This window comes from Oncorhynchus mykiss, chromosome 17 (assembly GCF_013265735.2).
Source record: "Oncorhynchus mykiss isolate Arlee chromosome 17, USDA_OmykA_1.1, whole genome shotgun sequence".
Taxonomy (NCBI): domain Eukaryota; kingdom Metazoa; phylum Chordata; class Actinopteri; order Salmoniformes; family Salmonidae; genus Oncorhynchus; species Oncorhynchus mykiss.
This window is the reverse complement of record NC_048581.1, coordinates 91,482,663-91,496,570: the sequence shown is the minus strand read 5'-3', so window position 1 is coordinate 91,496,570 and position 13,908 is coordinate 91,482,663. Positions and strand designations below refer to the sequence as shown.

At 47.0% G+C, this 13,908-nt stretch overlaps 1 protein-coding gene across 1 annotated transcript in view; it reads right to left on the bottom strand.

The window, feature by feature from the left end:
• LOC110493305 (amphoterin-induced protein 3) overlaps nt 1-11,946 on the bottom strand; it is a 37,468-nt gene extending 25,522 nt beyond the window's left edge. The window contains exon 1 of the mRNA XM_036950953.1: nt 7,918-11,946. Coding sequence (XP_036806848.1) covers nt 7,918-9,870 — 1,953 coding nt within the window. The 5' untranslated portion in view covers nt 9,871-11,946. The remainder of the gene's footprint in view (nt 1-7,917) is intronic.
• Between the last annotated feature and the right edge of the window lie 1,962 nt (nt 11,947-13,908).

The window sequence follows — 13,908 nt, the reverse complement described above, 5'->3', positions numbered from 1 at the left end:
TTGTATTGAGGGATACTGTCTGTGGGGAAGAGGAGGTGCAGGGGGCTGGCTGCTGGGAGGTTGTATTGAGGGATACTGTCTGTGGGGAGGAGGAGGAGGAGGTGCAGGGGGCTGGCTGGCTGCTGGGAGGTTGTATTGAGGGATACTGTCTGTGGGGAGGAGGAGGAGGTGCAGGGGGCTGGCTGGCTGCTGGGAGGTTGTAATGAGGGACACTGTCTGTGGGGAAGAGGAGGTGCAGGGGGCTGGCTGCTGGGAGGTTGTATTGAGGGATACTGTCTGTGGGGAGGAGGAGGAGGTGCAGGGGGCTGGCTGGCTGCTGGGAGGTTGTATTGAGGGATACTGTCTGTGGGGAGGAGGAGGAGGTGCAGGGGGCTGGCTGGCTGCTGGGAAGTTGTAATGAGGGACACTGTCTGTGGGGAGGAGGAGGTGCAGGGGGCTGGCTGCTGGGAGGTTGTTTTGAGGGATACTGTCTGTGGGGAGGAGGAGGAGGTGCAGGGGGCTGGCTGGCTGCTGGGAGGTTGTATTGAGGGATACTGTCTGTGGGGAGGAGGAGGAGGTGCAGGGGGCTGGCTGGCTGCTGGGAAGTTGTAATGAGGGACACTGTCTGTGGGGAGGAGGAGGTGCAGGGGCTGGCTGCTGGGAGGTTGTTTTGAGGGATACTGTCTGTGGGGAGGAGGAGGTGCAGGGGGCTGGCTGGCTGCTGGGAGGTTGTATTGAGGGATACTGTCTGTGGGGAGGAGGAGGAGGTGCATGGGGCTGGCTGGCTGCTGGGAGGTTGTATTGAGGGATACTGTCTGTGGGGTGGAGAGGGAGGAGGTGCAGGGGGCTGGCTGGCTGCTGGGAGGTTGTATTGAGGGATACTGTCTGTGGGGTGGAGAGGGAGGAGGTGCAGGGGGCTGGCTGGCTGCTGGGAGGTTGTATTGAGGGATACTGTCTGTGGGGAGGAGGAGGAGGTGCAGGGGGCTGGCTGGCTGCTGGGAGGTTGTATTGAGGGATACTGTCTGTGGGGTGGAGAGGGAGGAGGTGCAGGGGGCTGGCTGGCTACTGGGAGGTTGTAATTAGAGATACTGTCTATTTACTCTCATTGATAAAAATATAAATAGACCCATTCTACCTATATTTACTCTCATTGACAACAATGTAAATAGAGCCATTCTACCTATATTTACTCTCATTGATAACAATATAAATAGAGCCATTCTACCTATATTTACTCTCATTGATAAATAGACCCAATCTACCTATATTTACTCTCATTGTTAATGCTGTTTAATGTGACGATGTGCCAACGCAGAGTTCTTTTATTATTGTTTTGCATTTTTAAGTAGCCTATTCCCTTTTAAAATTTTAATTCTTTCCTCCTAAGTATTCCCTCTTTTCGTTTAGTCCTCGTCGGTCGTAGATACATTGAGTTAATCGGTTGTGCAATTTCTTAATTTCCTCCAATCACTGTGATGCTAGCCGGAGTATTTCATTTTTCATACCCAATCACGCGGAGCCAGTCAGCCAGGAACACAACCTTCAGCATCCATCTCTAACACAGCCCTTTACCGTCGAGGCCCTGGCTCTGGCGACGTCACACACGATTATATACACTAGTTGGATCAGGAAAACAAGAATGTTTCTTCAGGAATAAGAGAGATGTGAAAGATTAAGCGTTAATTGAAAATATCAGTGTTGAAAATGAATCCAGCACAGAATGTATCTACTTAAAGAGGCAATAGAATACACATATATATATATATATATATATACTCCATCTGGATTCATGGCTGTAGTCTTTATCTTTACCAGGCCACTGAGCTAAAGAGGTTTTCTACTGGAGACCAGAGAATAGGAGACGGAGAGGAGAGAGGGAGAGGAGTGGAAAGAGGGAGGAGACAGAAGAGGAAAGAGGGACCGGAGAGGAGAGAGGAGACAGGACGGAGAGGAGAGGAGACAGAAGAGGAAAGATGGAAAGGAGAGGAGACAAGTGGGAGAGGAGAGAGGGACAGGAGAGGAAGAGGAGAAGAAAAAGTGAGGAGTCAGGAGGGGGAGGAGAGGAGAGAGGGGGGAGACAGGAGGGGGAGGAAAGGAGAGAGAGAGAGAGGAGAAAGGAGGGAGAGGAGAGAGGGAGAGGAGAATAAAAGGGGAGGAGACAGGAGGGAGAGGAGAGGATAGAGGGAGGAGACAGAAGAGGAAAGAGGGACAGGAGAGGAGAGAGGGAGAGGAGACAAGAGGGAGAGGAGAGAGGGAGAGGAGAGGAGAGGAGAGGAAAAGAGAGGAGACAGGGGAGAGTAAGAAAAATAGAGAGAAGGAGACTGAGATGACTGAGGCACTTAGCTCCAAACCTGAAAGGACGGGAGGGGAGTCTCTCTCTCACTCAACACAGCTCAAATGGTCAATAATCCAGATCTCCTCACACACAAACTGTGGCTCAAATTCAAGTCCCGCTGAGACTGTTCAGCCAGCCATGGAACCATCTCACTGGGTTGACAAATGTGTGATCTCGATTGTGTCTCTCTCTTTTAGAAGTAGCACACAACAATCTACTTTTTAGTGGGACGTGTGTTGTGTTCATGTCTTTACCTCTGTTTGTTTGAGAGGAGGCCAGAGCAGGCCAGGCACTACTGTAAAGCATCCAATAATGTGTGGGTTTAGTACATGTGGGTTTAGTAAATGTGGGTTTAGTAAATGTGGCTCTAGTAAATGTGGGTTTAGTAAATGTGGGTCTAGTAAATGTGGGTCTAGTAAATGTGGGTTTAGTAAATGTGGGTCTTGTAAATGTGGGTGTAGTAAATGTGGGTGTAGTAAATGTGGGTGTAGTAAATGTGGGTTTAGTAAATGTGGGTCTAGTAAATGTGGGTTTGGTAAATGTGGGTTTAGTAAATGTGGGTTTAGTAAATGTGGGTTTAGTAAATGTTGGTTTAGTAAATATGGGTTTAGTAAATATGGCTTTAGTAAATGTGGGTTTAGTAAATGTGGGTTTAGTAAATGTTGGTTTAGTAAATATGGGTTTAGTAAATATGGGTTTAGTAAATATGGGATTAGTAAATGTGGGTTTAGTAAATGTGGGTTTAGTAAATGTTGGTTTAGTAAATATGGGTTTAGTAAATGTGGGTTTAGTAAATGTGGGTTTAGTAAATGTGGGTTTAGTAAATATGGCTTTAGTAAATGTGGGTTTAGTAAATGTGGGTTTAGTAAATGTTGGTTTAGTAAATATGGGTTTAGTAAATATGGGTTTAGTAAATATGGGTTTAGTAAATGTGGGTTTAGTAAATGTGGGTTTAGTAAATGTTGGTTTAGTAAATATGGGTTTAGTAAATGTGGGTTTAGTAAATGTGGGTTTAGTAAATGTGGGTTTAGTAAATGTTGGTGTAGTAAATGTGGGTGTAGTAAATGTGGGTTTGGTAAATGTGGGTTTAGTGAATGTGGGTGTAGTAAATGTGGGTTTAGTAAATGTGGGTTTAGTAAATGTGGGTTTAGTAAATGTGGGTTTAGTAAATATGGGTTTAGTAAATGTGGGTTTAGTAAATGTGGGTTTAGTAAATATGTGTTTAGTAAATGTGGGTTTAGTAAATATGGGTTTAGTAAATGTGGGTTTAGTAAATGTGGGTTTAGTAAATATGGGTTTAGTAAATGTGGGTTTAGTAAATGTGGGTTTAGTAAATGTGGGTTTAGTAAATGTGGGTTTAGTAAATGTGGGTTTAGTAAATATGGGTTTAGTAAATGTGGGTTTAGTAAATGTGGGTTTAGTAAATATGGGTTTAGTAAATGTGGGTTTAGTAAATGTGGGTTTAGTAAATGTGGGTTTAGTAAATATGGGTTTAGTAAATGTGGGTTTAGTAAATGTGGGTTTAGTAAATGTGGGTTTAGTAAATGTGGGTTTAGTAAATGTGGGTTTAGTAAATGTGGGTTTAGTAAATGTGGGTTTAGTAAATGCTGCACTACTTGTACTTTCCTTCTTTCCTGTTCTCACCCAGACACTGAAACACACTCACACACACAGTATGGAGCATCATAACCTCTGCTTCAAGTATGGCGACAGCATGAGACAGAAACAGTTAGTTAGGCTATTCTTCCTTCTAGCCAATCCCCAGCACTCCCATCGCCTCTCATTCTTATCCAGAGTAACGTGTGTGTGTGTGTGTGTTTTGTGTGTGTATATGCACTTAAGTAGATGTGTGTGCGGCATAATTGCATGTATGTGTGTGTTGGGAGTCATTGTGGGACAGTATATTGACCTGGGTGGTTATTATCTTGGGTGACAGTATATTGTCCTGGGTGATCATTATCTTGTGTGACAGTATATTGACCTGGGTGGTCATTATCTTGTGTGGCAGTATATTGACCTGGGTGGTCATTATCTTGTGTGGCAGTATATTGTCCTGGGTGGTCATTATATTGTGTGGCAGTATATTGTCCTGGGTGGTCATTATCTTGTGTGGCAGTATATTGTCCTGGGTGGTCATTATCTTCTGTGGCAGTATATTGACCTGGGTGGTCAATATCTTGTGTGGCAGTATATTGACCTGAGTGGTCATTATCTCGTGTGACAGTATATTGACCTGGGTGGTCATTATCTTGTGTGACAGTGTATTGACCTGGGTGGTCATTATCTTGGGTGACAGTATATTGTCCTGGGTGATCATTATCTTGTGTGGCAGTATATTGTCCTGGGTGGTCATTATCTTCTGTGGCAGTATATTGACCTGGGTGGTCAATATCTTGTGTGGCAGTATATTGACCTGAGTGGTCATTATCTCGTGTGACAGTATATTGACCTGGGTGGTCATTATCTTGTGTGACAGTGTATTGACCTGGGTGATCATTATCTTGGGTGACAGTATATTGACCTGGGTGGTCATTATCTTGTGTGACAGTGTATTGACCTGGGTGGTCATTATCTTGGGTGACAGTATATTGTCCTGGGTGATCATTATCTTGTGTGACAGTATATTGACCTGGGTGGTCATTATCTTGTGTGACAGTATATTGACCTGGGTTGTCATTATTTTGTGTGACAGTATATTGACCTGGGTGGTCATTATCTTGTTTGACAGTATATTGACCTGGGTGGTCATTATCTTGTGTGACAGTATATTGACTTGGGTGGTCATTATCTTGTGTGACAGTATATTGACCTGGGTGGTCATTATCTTGTGTGACAGTATATTGACCTGGGTGGTCATTATCTTGTGTGGCAGTATATTGACCTGGGTGGTCATTATCTTGTGTGGCAGTATATTGACGTGGGTGGTCATTATCTTGTGTGACAGTATATTGACCTGGGTGGTCATTATCTTGTGTGACAGTATATTGACCTGGGTGGTCATTATCTTGTGTGGCAGTATATTGACCTGGTTGGTCGTTATCTTGTGTGACAGAATATTGACCTGGGTGGTCATTATCTTGTGAGACAGTATATTGACCTGGGTGGTCATTATCTTGTGTGACAGTATATTGACCTGGGTGGTCATTATCTTGTGTGGCAGTATATTGACCTGGGTGTTTTTTTTGTTTTACCCCTTTTTCTCCCCAATTTCGTGGTATCCAATTGTTGTAGTAGCTACTATCTTATCTCATCGCTACAACTCCCGTAAGGGCTCGGGAGAGACGAAGGTTGAAAGTCATGCGTCCTCCGATACACAACCCAACCAAGCCGCACTGCTTCTTAACACAGCGCGCATCCAACCCGGAAGCCAGCCGCACCAATGTGTCGGAGGAAACACTGTGCACCTGGCAACCTTGGTTAGCGCGCACTGCGCCCGGTCCGCCACAGGAGTCGCTGGTGCGCGATGAGACAAGGACATCCCTACCGACCAAGCCCTCCCTAACCCGGACGACGATAGGCCAATTGTGCGTCGCCCCATGGACCTCCCGGTCGCGGCCGGTTACGACAGAGAACCCAGAGTCTCTGATGGCAGTACAGCGCCCTTAACCACTGTGCCACCCGGGCAGGCCATGGGTGGTCATTATCTTGTGTGGCAGTATATTGACCTGGGTGGTTGTAGGTTATGAAATGATATCAAACTCAACCGTTTATATTTTCCAGTGATGAAGACATGGATGTCTCATGGTATGGTGGGGTGTGCAAAATGGGTCAACTTTGAGAACCTCTTATCTCCTGAATATTTTGGCATTCAGGTCCAAAAAGTCACTGACTACTTGGCAAATATGTATGGAAAGTTTTGTTCAAATCAAAAATGGGTGTGGTCAAAAAGGGATTGAAATCAAATGTAAATTACCCTGTTATCAGCAGTAGAAATCATACAGTCCGTATCGCATCTCAAAAAAGACAACCAGCTGACCCTTCTCTGTTTCCGTCTTCGCTAGCATATCATATTATATCTCGTAAAGACTTGAGTATACACACAAGACAACACACACACTCACCCCTAATCTTTGGCCACAGACACATTACAATAACAAGGCAGAAGACATTTACCTCTGCGGTCCAAGAAGCTTTATTAACTAATATGAATTTATTAAGTAAGATTTATTAACTGATTGAAAAAGAAAGGATGCGAGTAAGAGAGAGAGAGAGAAAGTAGGGAGAGAGAGGAAGTAGGGAGAGAGAGGAAGTAGGGAGAGAGAGGAAGTAGGGAGAGAGAGGAAGTAGGGAGAGAGAGGAAGTAGGGAGGGGGAGAAGGGTGTTGGGGTACGTGGTGATAGAGGAAGTAAATAATTCCAGTTGGAAAACAACAAGCTGTCTGTTTTGGAAAGTCCTTTTCAATCTAGCGACACATTTACCACAACTTTAGTTAGTTGCCACTTTGTCGCTCAATATTCTGTATTTTTCAGATGTTGTGTAGCAACCAACGTGGCTGAACGTCAATAAGAAACATGTTCAACAGCAACAATCCCCTCTATCTCCTCTCATCGTAATCACAGCAGGTCTGCTGTTCAACCGTTCTGCACACGTACTGTGTTTTCTGTTTATACTTTTCTTTGTAAATCAACAGCGAAGATGTTCAACAGGGTTACAGGGTTAGGGTTAGGGTTAGGGTTAGGGTTAGGGTTAGGGTTACAGTGGGGGTTTCAAATGACATTTTCTCTATCCTACTTTCTTCTATAAAGTGTAAACTTTATAGATCTGATTCTGATAATAATCTGACTTGCTATAAAAAAATAAATAAAAATCAAGATGTACAAGTATGACTGATTGATTTTATGTTTCTAGACAAAGCATCCATAACAGTAGATGTGCTTTATTAAAGGGTACAAGCCGTGCTAAGAGGGACAGCTCTATCCTGTTTTGTTTTGTTATAGATATTCCCTCTGTGTTGGGTTACAAAATTCGGGTAACATTCCATGAATTCCCTGATTTTTTTTCCAGAAATCCTGGTTGGAGAATTCCCTGATTTCCTGCGTATTCCCCCTCGTAATTCCAGGAATCTTCAAATCTGGATTTCTGAAAAACCACGGCACTTTGGGAAAGACACCCTAACCTAGTGTCTCTGTTTCTCACTCAGTATGCAGGCTCCATGCAGCTTTACTCTTCTGAAAAGGCAGTCCAGTCAAACCTGTCTGGGCCAGTTGAGTTTATGCTGGGTTTTCATTTCTCTGCTCTCTTTCGCTGTCTTGCTTTCTGTCTCCCTGCCTCTCTTCCTGTCTCTATTTCTGTCTCTCTGCCTTTCTCCCTACTCCCTCTCTTTATCTCTGCTGCCTTACCGCTACAATGAGAGGCAGTGTCTAACTCCCTGCCTGGTAGGTAGCCAAACAAACCTTCTCTGGGAGTGGGGTGGAGTAGAGGAGGAAGGTGTTGGGTAGAGGGAAGGTACAGTAGAAGATGGCTGTCTGTCTGGTGTTATGGCACAATGGGTGAGTCAGAAGACTGAGGTGATGGGGTGCCTCGAAACTAAAAACCGCCCTTAGCCAGCCGTGCTACACCTCTTTGATGGGCTCCAGAAACACCACATGCTTGTTGTTACTGACCTTGCGGCCTGGGCCCTCTGTGGTGCTGGGTGGGGGGGAGGTCAGGATCGAGGACTGGTCGTTGGCGGGGCTGGGGGTACCCGGCGGCAGGGGGTGCTTGCAGCACCAGCAGCGGCAGGGGGTCAGGTAGAGGTACATGAGGACCAGGACGAGGGTCGTCACGCACCCTATGAGGGTTGTAAACCCCGTGTTGAAGGGCTCGGCCTCGTCGTGCCGCATCAACACCGTCACGTTGACCTCCCATGACTCGTTCTTCTTGACTGCGTCGAAGACCTTGCACCAGTACACGCCGGAGTCCTCAGCCTGCGCTGATAAGATCTCCAGGCTGCCGTTGGCGTGCATGCGGAGAGTGCCGTTGTTCTCCGGCGGAGCACCGGCTCCATGGTGAGGTGAGACCCACAGGTAGGTCAGGTGCTGTCCTCTGAGCGTGGTGTGACAGTCCAGAACCACGCCATCTCCTTCGTACACCAGCAGGCTGCCCTCAGGCTCCCTGACAGCTCCAGCCACCGCCGAACTGCAGTTTAAGTTCAGTTCAAAGAAGCGTCTGTGCTGGAAAAACTTAACGGAGGCCTTGCGTTCCCCGTACACCAGGCAGGTGTATTCCTCACGAAAATCCCTGACGGAGGTGAATCCCTTCTGTTCCCAGCGCCGGAACATATTGTACATTTCGCACTCGCAGATCAGGGTGTTGTTGTGGAGGAAGAGTCCGCTCTGCAAGGCCGCCGGCAGGGTCTCGATGTCCACCAGGGGGAGTTTGGACATGCTGTTGGAGGACAGGTCCATGGTGGCCAGGAAGGGGTGGCTGTCCTCCTGGATGGAGAAGAATGGGAAGTCCGTGAGGTGGTTGTGGCTGACGTAGGCCTTGCGCAGGTTACCGAGTGCCGCAAGGGCCTTGCTCTCCACCCGAACGATGCGGTTGTTGAAGAGCAGCAGCTCCTCCAATCCTGTCAGCTCCAGAAAGTAGTGCACCTCCACTTTGTCTAGCTGATTGGACGAAAGGTCCAGTTGCCGTAGCGATCTGCTGTTCCGGAAGGTTCCGGCCTCAAGGCATTTCAGCCGGTTGTGAGCCAGGCGGAGGGACTCCAGACGGGGCAGCGCGGCAAAGCTTCCCTCCTTCAACTCAGTCAGGTGGTTGTGGTTGAGGTCTAGGGTGGTGATGTACGCATGCAGCTCAGAGGGCAGCGCCTTCAGACCCTGGTCGGCGCAGCTGAGGATGTCAGAGCAACACAGGCATCCCTTGGGACAGCTGCTGACCTCAGCCTCAGCCTCACTAGCCCCGACCTCAGCCCCATCCTCAGCCTCACTAGTCCCGACCCCAGCCAAACAAGCTCCGAAACTGACCTCAGCCCCAGGTCCGGTCTCAGCCCCAGGTCCAGCCTCAGCCCCAGGTCCGGCCTCAACCCCGACCTCAGTCACAGTCTCAACCCCAGCCCCAACCCCAGCCCTGACCTCAGCCTTAGCCCTGACCCAAGCACCGACCCCAGAATCAGCCCCGACCTCAGTCCCAACCCCAGCCTCAGTCACAGTCTCAGCCCTGACCTTAGCCTTAGCCCTGACCCCAGCCTCAGTCACAGCCACAGCCCCAACCTCAGCCTTAGCCCTGACCCAAGCACCAACCCCAGAATCAGCCCCGACCCCATCCTCAGTCACAACCTCAGCCCCGACCTCAGCCTTACCCCTGACCCCAGCCTTACCCCTGACCCCAGCCTCACCCCTGACCCCAGCCTCATCCCCAACATTGGCCTCAGCCCCAACTCCGGCATCAACCCAGACCCCAACCCCAACCCCGGCCTCTGCTCCGACCCCAGCATCAGCCCCTATCTCGGCCTCAGCCCAGACCTCATCCTCAGCCCAGACCTCAGCCTCAGTTACCTGCTGTTGCAGCAGCAACACTAGGAGGAGAGGGTTCAACACCAGCACCAGAGGGGCAGCTACACTCTGAGACCAGAACATGGCGCCGATGGGACGGGAGAGTAGCCAGAGTGTCACCAGGCGTGGAATCTGTACGTCCGTCCGTGGGGCTTGGTTTGGTGCACGGTCTCTGTTTTGGTGAGTGTAAAGTCTCTCTATGTCTCAATAGGAGTTTGGTTAGTGCTTTCTCTCTCTCTCTCTGTCTCTCTCTGTCTTCCTCTCTGTTTCCAAATGGGAGTGGAGTTGGGAGTTGTTGTACTGTTTCTGTCTCAACAGGAGCTTGGATTGGTTGGGGATTATAGCAGCTACAGCCGTAGATTGACAACTGCCAGAACAGCCTGCCTTTCCACTTGGCCGGAAAAGCAGAGAGGAGAAAATAACTAGTTCAATAGCCCCAAAGGTCACTCAGTCCCTGCCCTGGTTGGGTTTGGGCCTCAAAGGTCACTCAGTCCCTGCCCTGGTTGGGTTTGGGCCTCAAAAGTCACTCAGTCCCTGCCCTGGTTGGGTTTGATCCCTGACGAAATGCCCATGATCATTATTTGGCTCTGGGGATGTACTGTACATCTGCATCACAGCTCAGTGATAGCTGAAAGTGGATTAGGGTTAATGTACTTCTGCATCACAGCTCAGTAGCTGAAAGTGGATTAAGTTTATACTCCTCACCTACTCAAAGTCCATAAATATCATGTCAGTGTCTCATTAAATCCACTCCTGGAACTGTTGCTGTGGCAGTACTCATCAGACACCCTGTTTAAACTGTACGCTGGTCTGACGACTTCCTCTGTCTTCAGAGCTATAATAAAAACACGTGGCTGCTAGAGTCCTACTGGAGTCCTCTCTCTTAATGGTCCTCGATAAGCTTTATAGACAAGCAATTCCGTTGTAGTTCTTTCTCCGTTTAGAAGAAGAATACTTTATTGTCCATTTATCATCTTTACGGTCCACGGAAATGGACAGTTGTAGTTCTCTTCTTAGCTTGTTGATGTCACCACCATGTCTGGGGAAGCCGTAGTCCACTGCCGTCTCCTCTCCTTTTTCTTTACGTTATAATCTAATGTCCTTTTATCCAGTCAGACAAGTCACTAACCCAGCTGCCTGCGACTGATAGTACGGGCACAGAGAGAACGAGGGATGGGTTTGGAAAAAAAAAAGTCAGCATTCTGTCCAGCCCACTTAACACATTCATATAGCCAGCTGCACAGACAGGCAGTTCAGGTTTCACTCACCCCTCTCTCTCTCTCTCTCTCTCGGTCAATACAAAACAATCTTCTCTCTCCTTGAGCTGACGGATGATTTATCGAAACGAAGCCCAATAATTATTTATAGAAACACCCTCCTCGGGAGCCCAGTATCCATTATAGAAAAAATACTCATTCTCCTTGATAGTAGGCTGGTAACCTACAAACCAAAACCTCAAGAATCTTCCGTCCTCCCGTCTTCTCCTCCGATCACACAGGGAGGAGTCTTTAGAAAATATAAGCGGCACACTCTGTGGGAATAAACTTAATTAATAATCGACTCCATCGTCAGGGGATTTCATCTGAGACACCGGTGTCCAAAAGAAAAGTTGTAAAACTAGTTGAGTATTTTCCTCTGCTCAGGTTGTCTGTAGTATGCTACAGTTTAGGATGATGATATGCTGTAGTATGCAGTGAAGCATCTATGATAGGACAGGTTGCTGTAGTATCCAGTGAGACATCTATGATAGGACAGGTTGCTGTAGTATCCAGTGAGACATCTATGATAGGACAGGTTGCTGTAGTATCCAGTGAGAAGAGTGTGATGGAGGGTTGTGACTTCGTCTCTGTGTGGCTGCTCTGCGTTGAGTCGCGTGTGGAGCTTCTTCTGGTCCTATCCCAACGCTACACTACGCATCTGACTCTCTCTCTCTAGCTCTCTCACTATCTCTCTCTCTCTCTCTCTCTAGCTCTCTCTCTCTCTCTCTCTAGCTCTCTCTCTCTCTCGCTCTTTCTCTCACGCTGTCTCTCTTGCCGTCTTTCACTCTCTCTCTCTCTCTTGCTCTCTCTCACTATCTCTCGCTCTCTCATTTAATCCTTCCTGCGTTTGAGTCCGTCCCTCCCGCTTTCCACCCCATTCCCTGTGAAGTTTGACTGCTCTCTCCCTCAGCCTCATATGGCGCCTCCTTCCCTATCACCCGCTCACTCTCTCTCGCGCGCTTTCGCTGCTCTCTCGCCCTCCCTCTCTCTCTCTCTCTCTCACTATCTCTCTTGCTCTTTCTCTCACTCTCTCTCTTTCTCTCCCTCTTTTCTCTCTCTCAATTAAATTCAAAGGGCTTTATTGGCATGGGAAACATATGTTTACATTTCCAAAGCAAGGGAAATAAATAATAAACAAAAGTGAAATAAACAATCAGAAATTAATAGTATAAATTAATAGTAAACATTACACTGACATAAGTTCCAAGGTAATAGAGACATTTCAAATGTTATATTATGGACATGTACAGTGTTGTAACAATGTGCAAATATTAAAAAATAAATTAACATAAATATGGGTTGTATTTACAAAGGTGTTTGTTCTTCACTGGTTGCTCTTTTCTTGTGGCAGCAGGTCACAAATCGTGCTGCTGTGATGTCACACTGTGGTATTTCACCTAATAGATAATGGAGTTAATCAATGTTTGATTTGATTTCAAATGCTTTGTGGATCTGTGTGATCTGTGGGAAATATGTGCCTCTAATGTGGTCATAAAATTTGGGAGGTTAGGAAGTGCAGCTCAGTTTCTACCTCATTTTCTAGACAGTGGGCATATATCCTGTCTTCTCTTGAGAGCCAGGTCTGCCTATAGCAAGGCTATGCTCACTGAGGCTGTACATAAGTCAAAGACTGTTCTTAATTTTGGGTCAGTCACTGAAGAACGCTGCAAAGCCAATACATCTATCTGTATGATGCATTGAAAATAATTACAAAGAAAAGAAAAATGAAGTAAGCTTTCTGCAACGTCTTTTTTCGAGTGTACCTTTTGTTAGTCTGATGTGCTGGTCCCCTATTGGCTGGTTTGCTCACCAGCCAAGCTTCTGGGAGAGCTTTATGGTCCCCTATTGGCTGGTTTTACTCACCAGCCAAGCTTCTGGGAGAGCTTTATGGTCCCCTATTGGCTGGGTTTACTCACCAGCCAAGCTTCTGGCAGAGTGTCATGGTCCCCTATTGGCTGGTTTTACTCACCAGCCAAGCTTCTGGGAGAGCTTTATGGTCCCCTATTGGCTGGGTTTACTCACCAGCCAAGCTTCTGGCAGAGCTTCATGGTCCCCTATTGGCTGGTTTTACTCACCAGCCAATCTTATGGGAGAGCTTTATGGTCCCCTATTGGCTGGTTTGATTTTCAAACTATATATATACAAAAGTATGTGGACACCCCTTCAAATTAGTGGATGTGGCTATTTCAGCCACGCTTGTTTCTGGCAGGTGTATAAAATTGAGAACACAGCCATGCAATCTCCATAGACAAACAATGGCAGTATAATGGCTTTCCTGAAGAGCTCGGTGACTTTCAACATCCATCATAGGATGCCGCCTTTCCAACAAGTCAGTTAGTCAACTTGCTGCCCTGCTAGAGCTGCCCCAGTCAACAGTAAGTGATTTTATTGCGAAGTGGAAACGTCTAGGAACAACAGCAGCTCAGCCGCAAAATGGTCAGCCACACAAGCTCACAGAACGGGACCGGCGAGTGCCAGAGTACGTAACACGTACAAATCGTCTGTCCTCGGTTGAAACACTCACAACAGAGTTCCAAACTGCCTCAGGAAGCAACGTCAGCACAATAACTGTTCATTGGGAGCTTCATGAAATGGGTTTCCAAGGCACACAAGCCTAAGATCCCCATGAGCAGTGCGTTGGCAAGAGTGGTGTAAAGCTCGCCTTTATTGGACTCTGGAGCAGTGAAAACACGTTCTCTGGTGTAATGAATTACACTTCACCATTAAAGTATTTTTATTTTTTTACCTTTATTTAACTAGGCAAGTCAGTTAAGAACACATTCTTATTTACAATGACGGCCTAGGAACAGTCAGTTAACTGCCTTATTCAGGGGCAGAATGACAGATTTTTACCTTGTCAGCT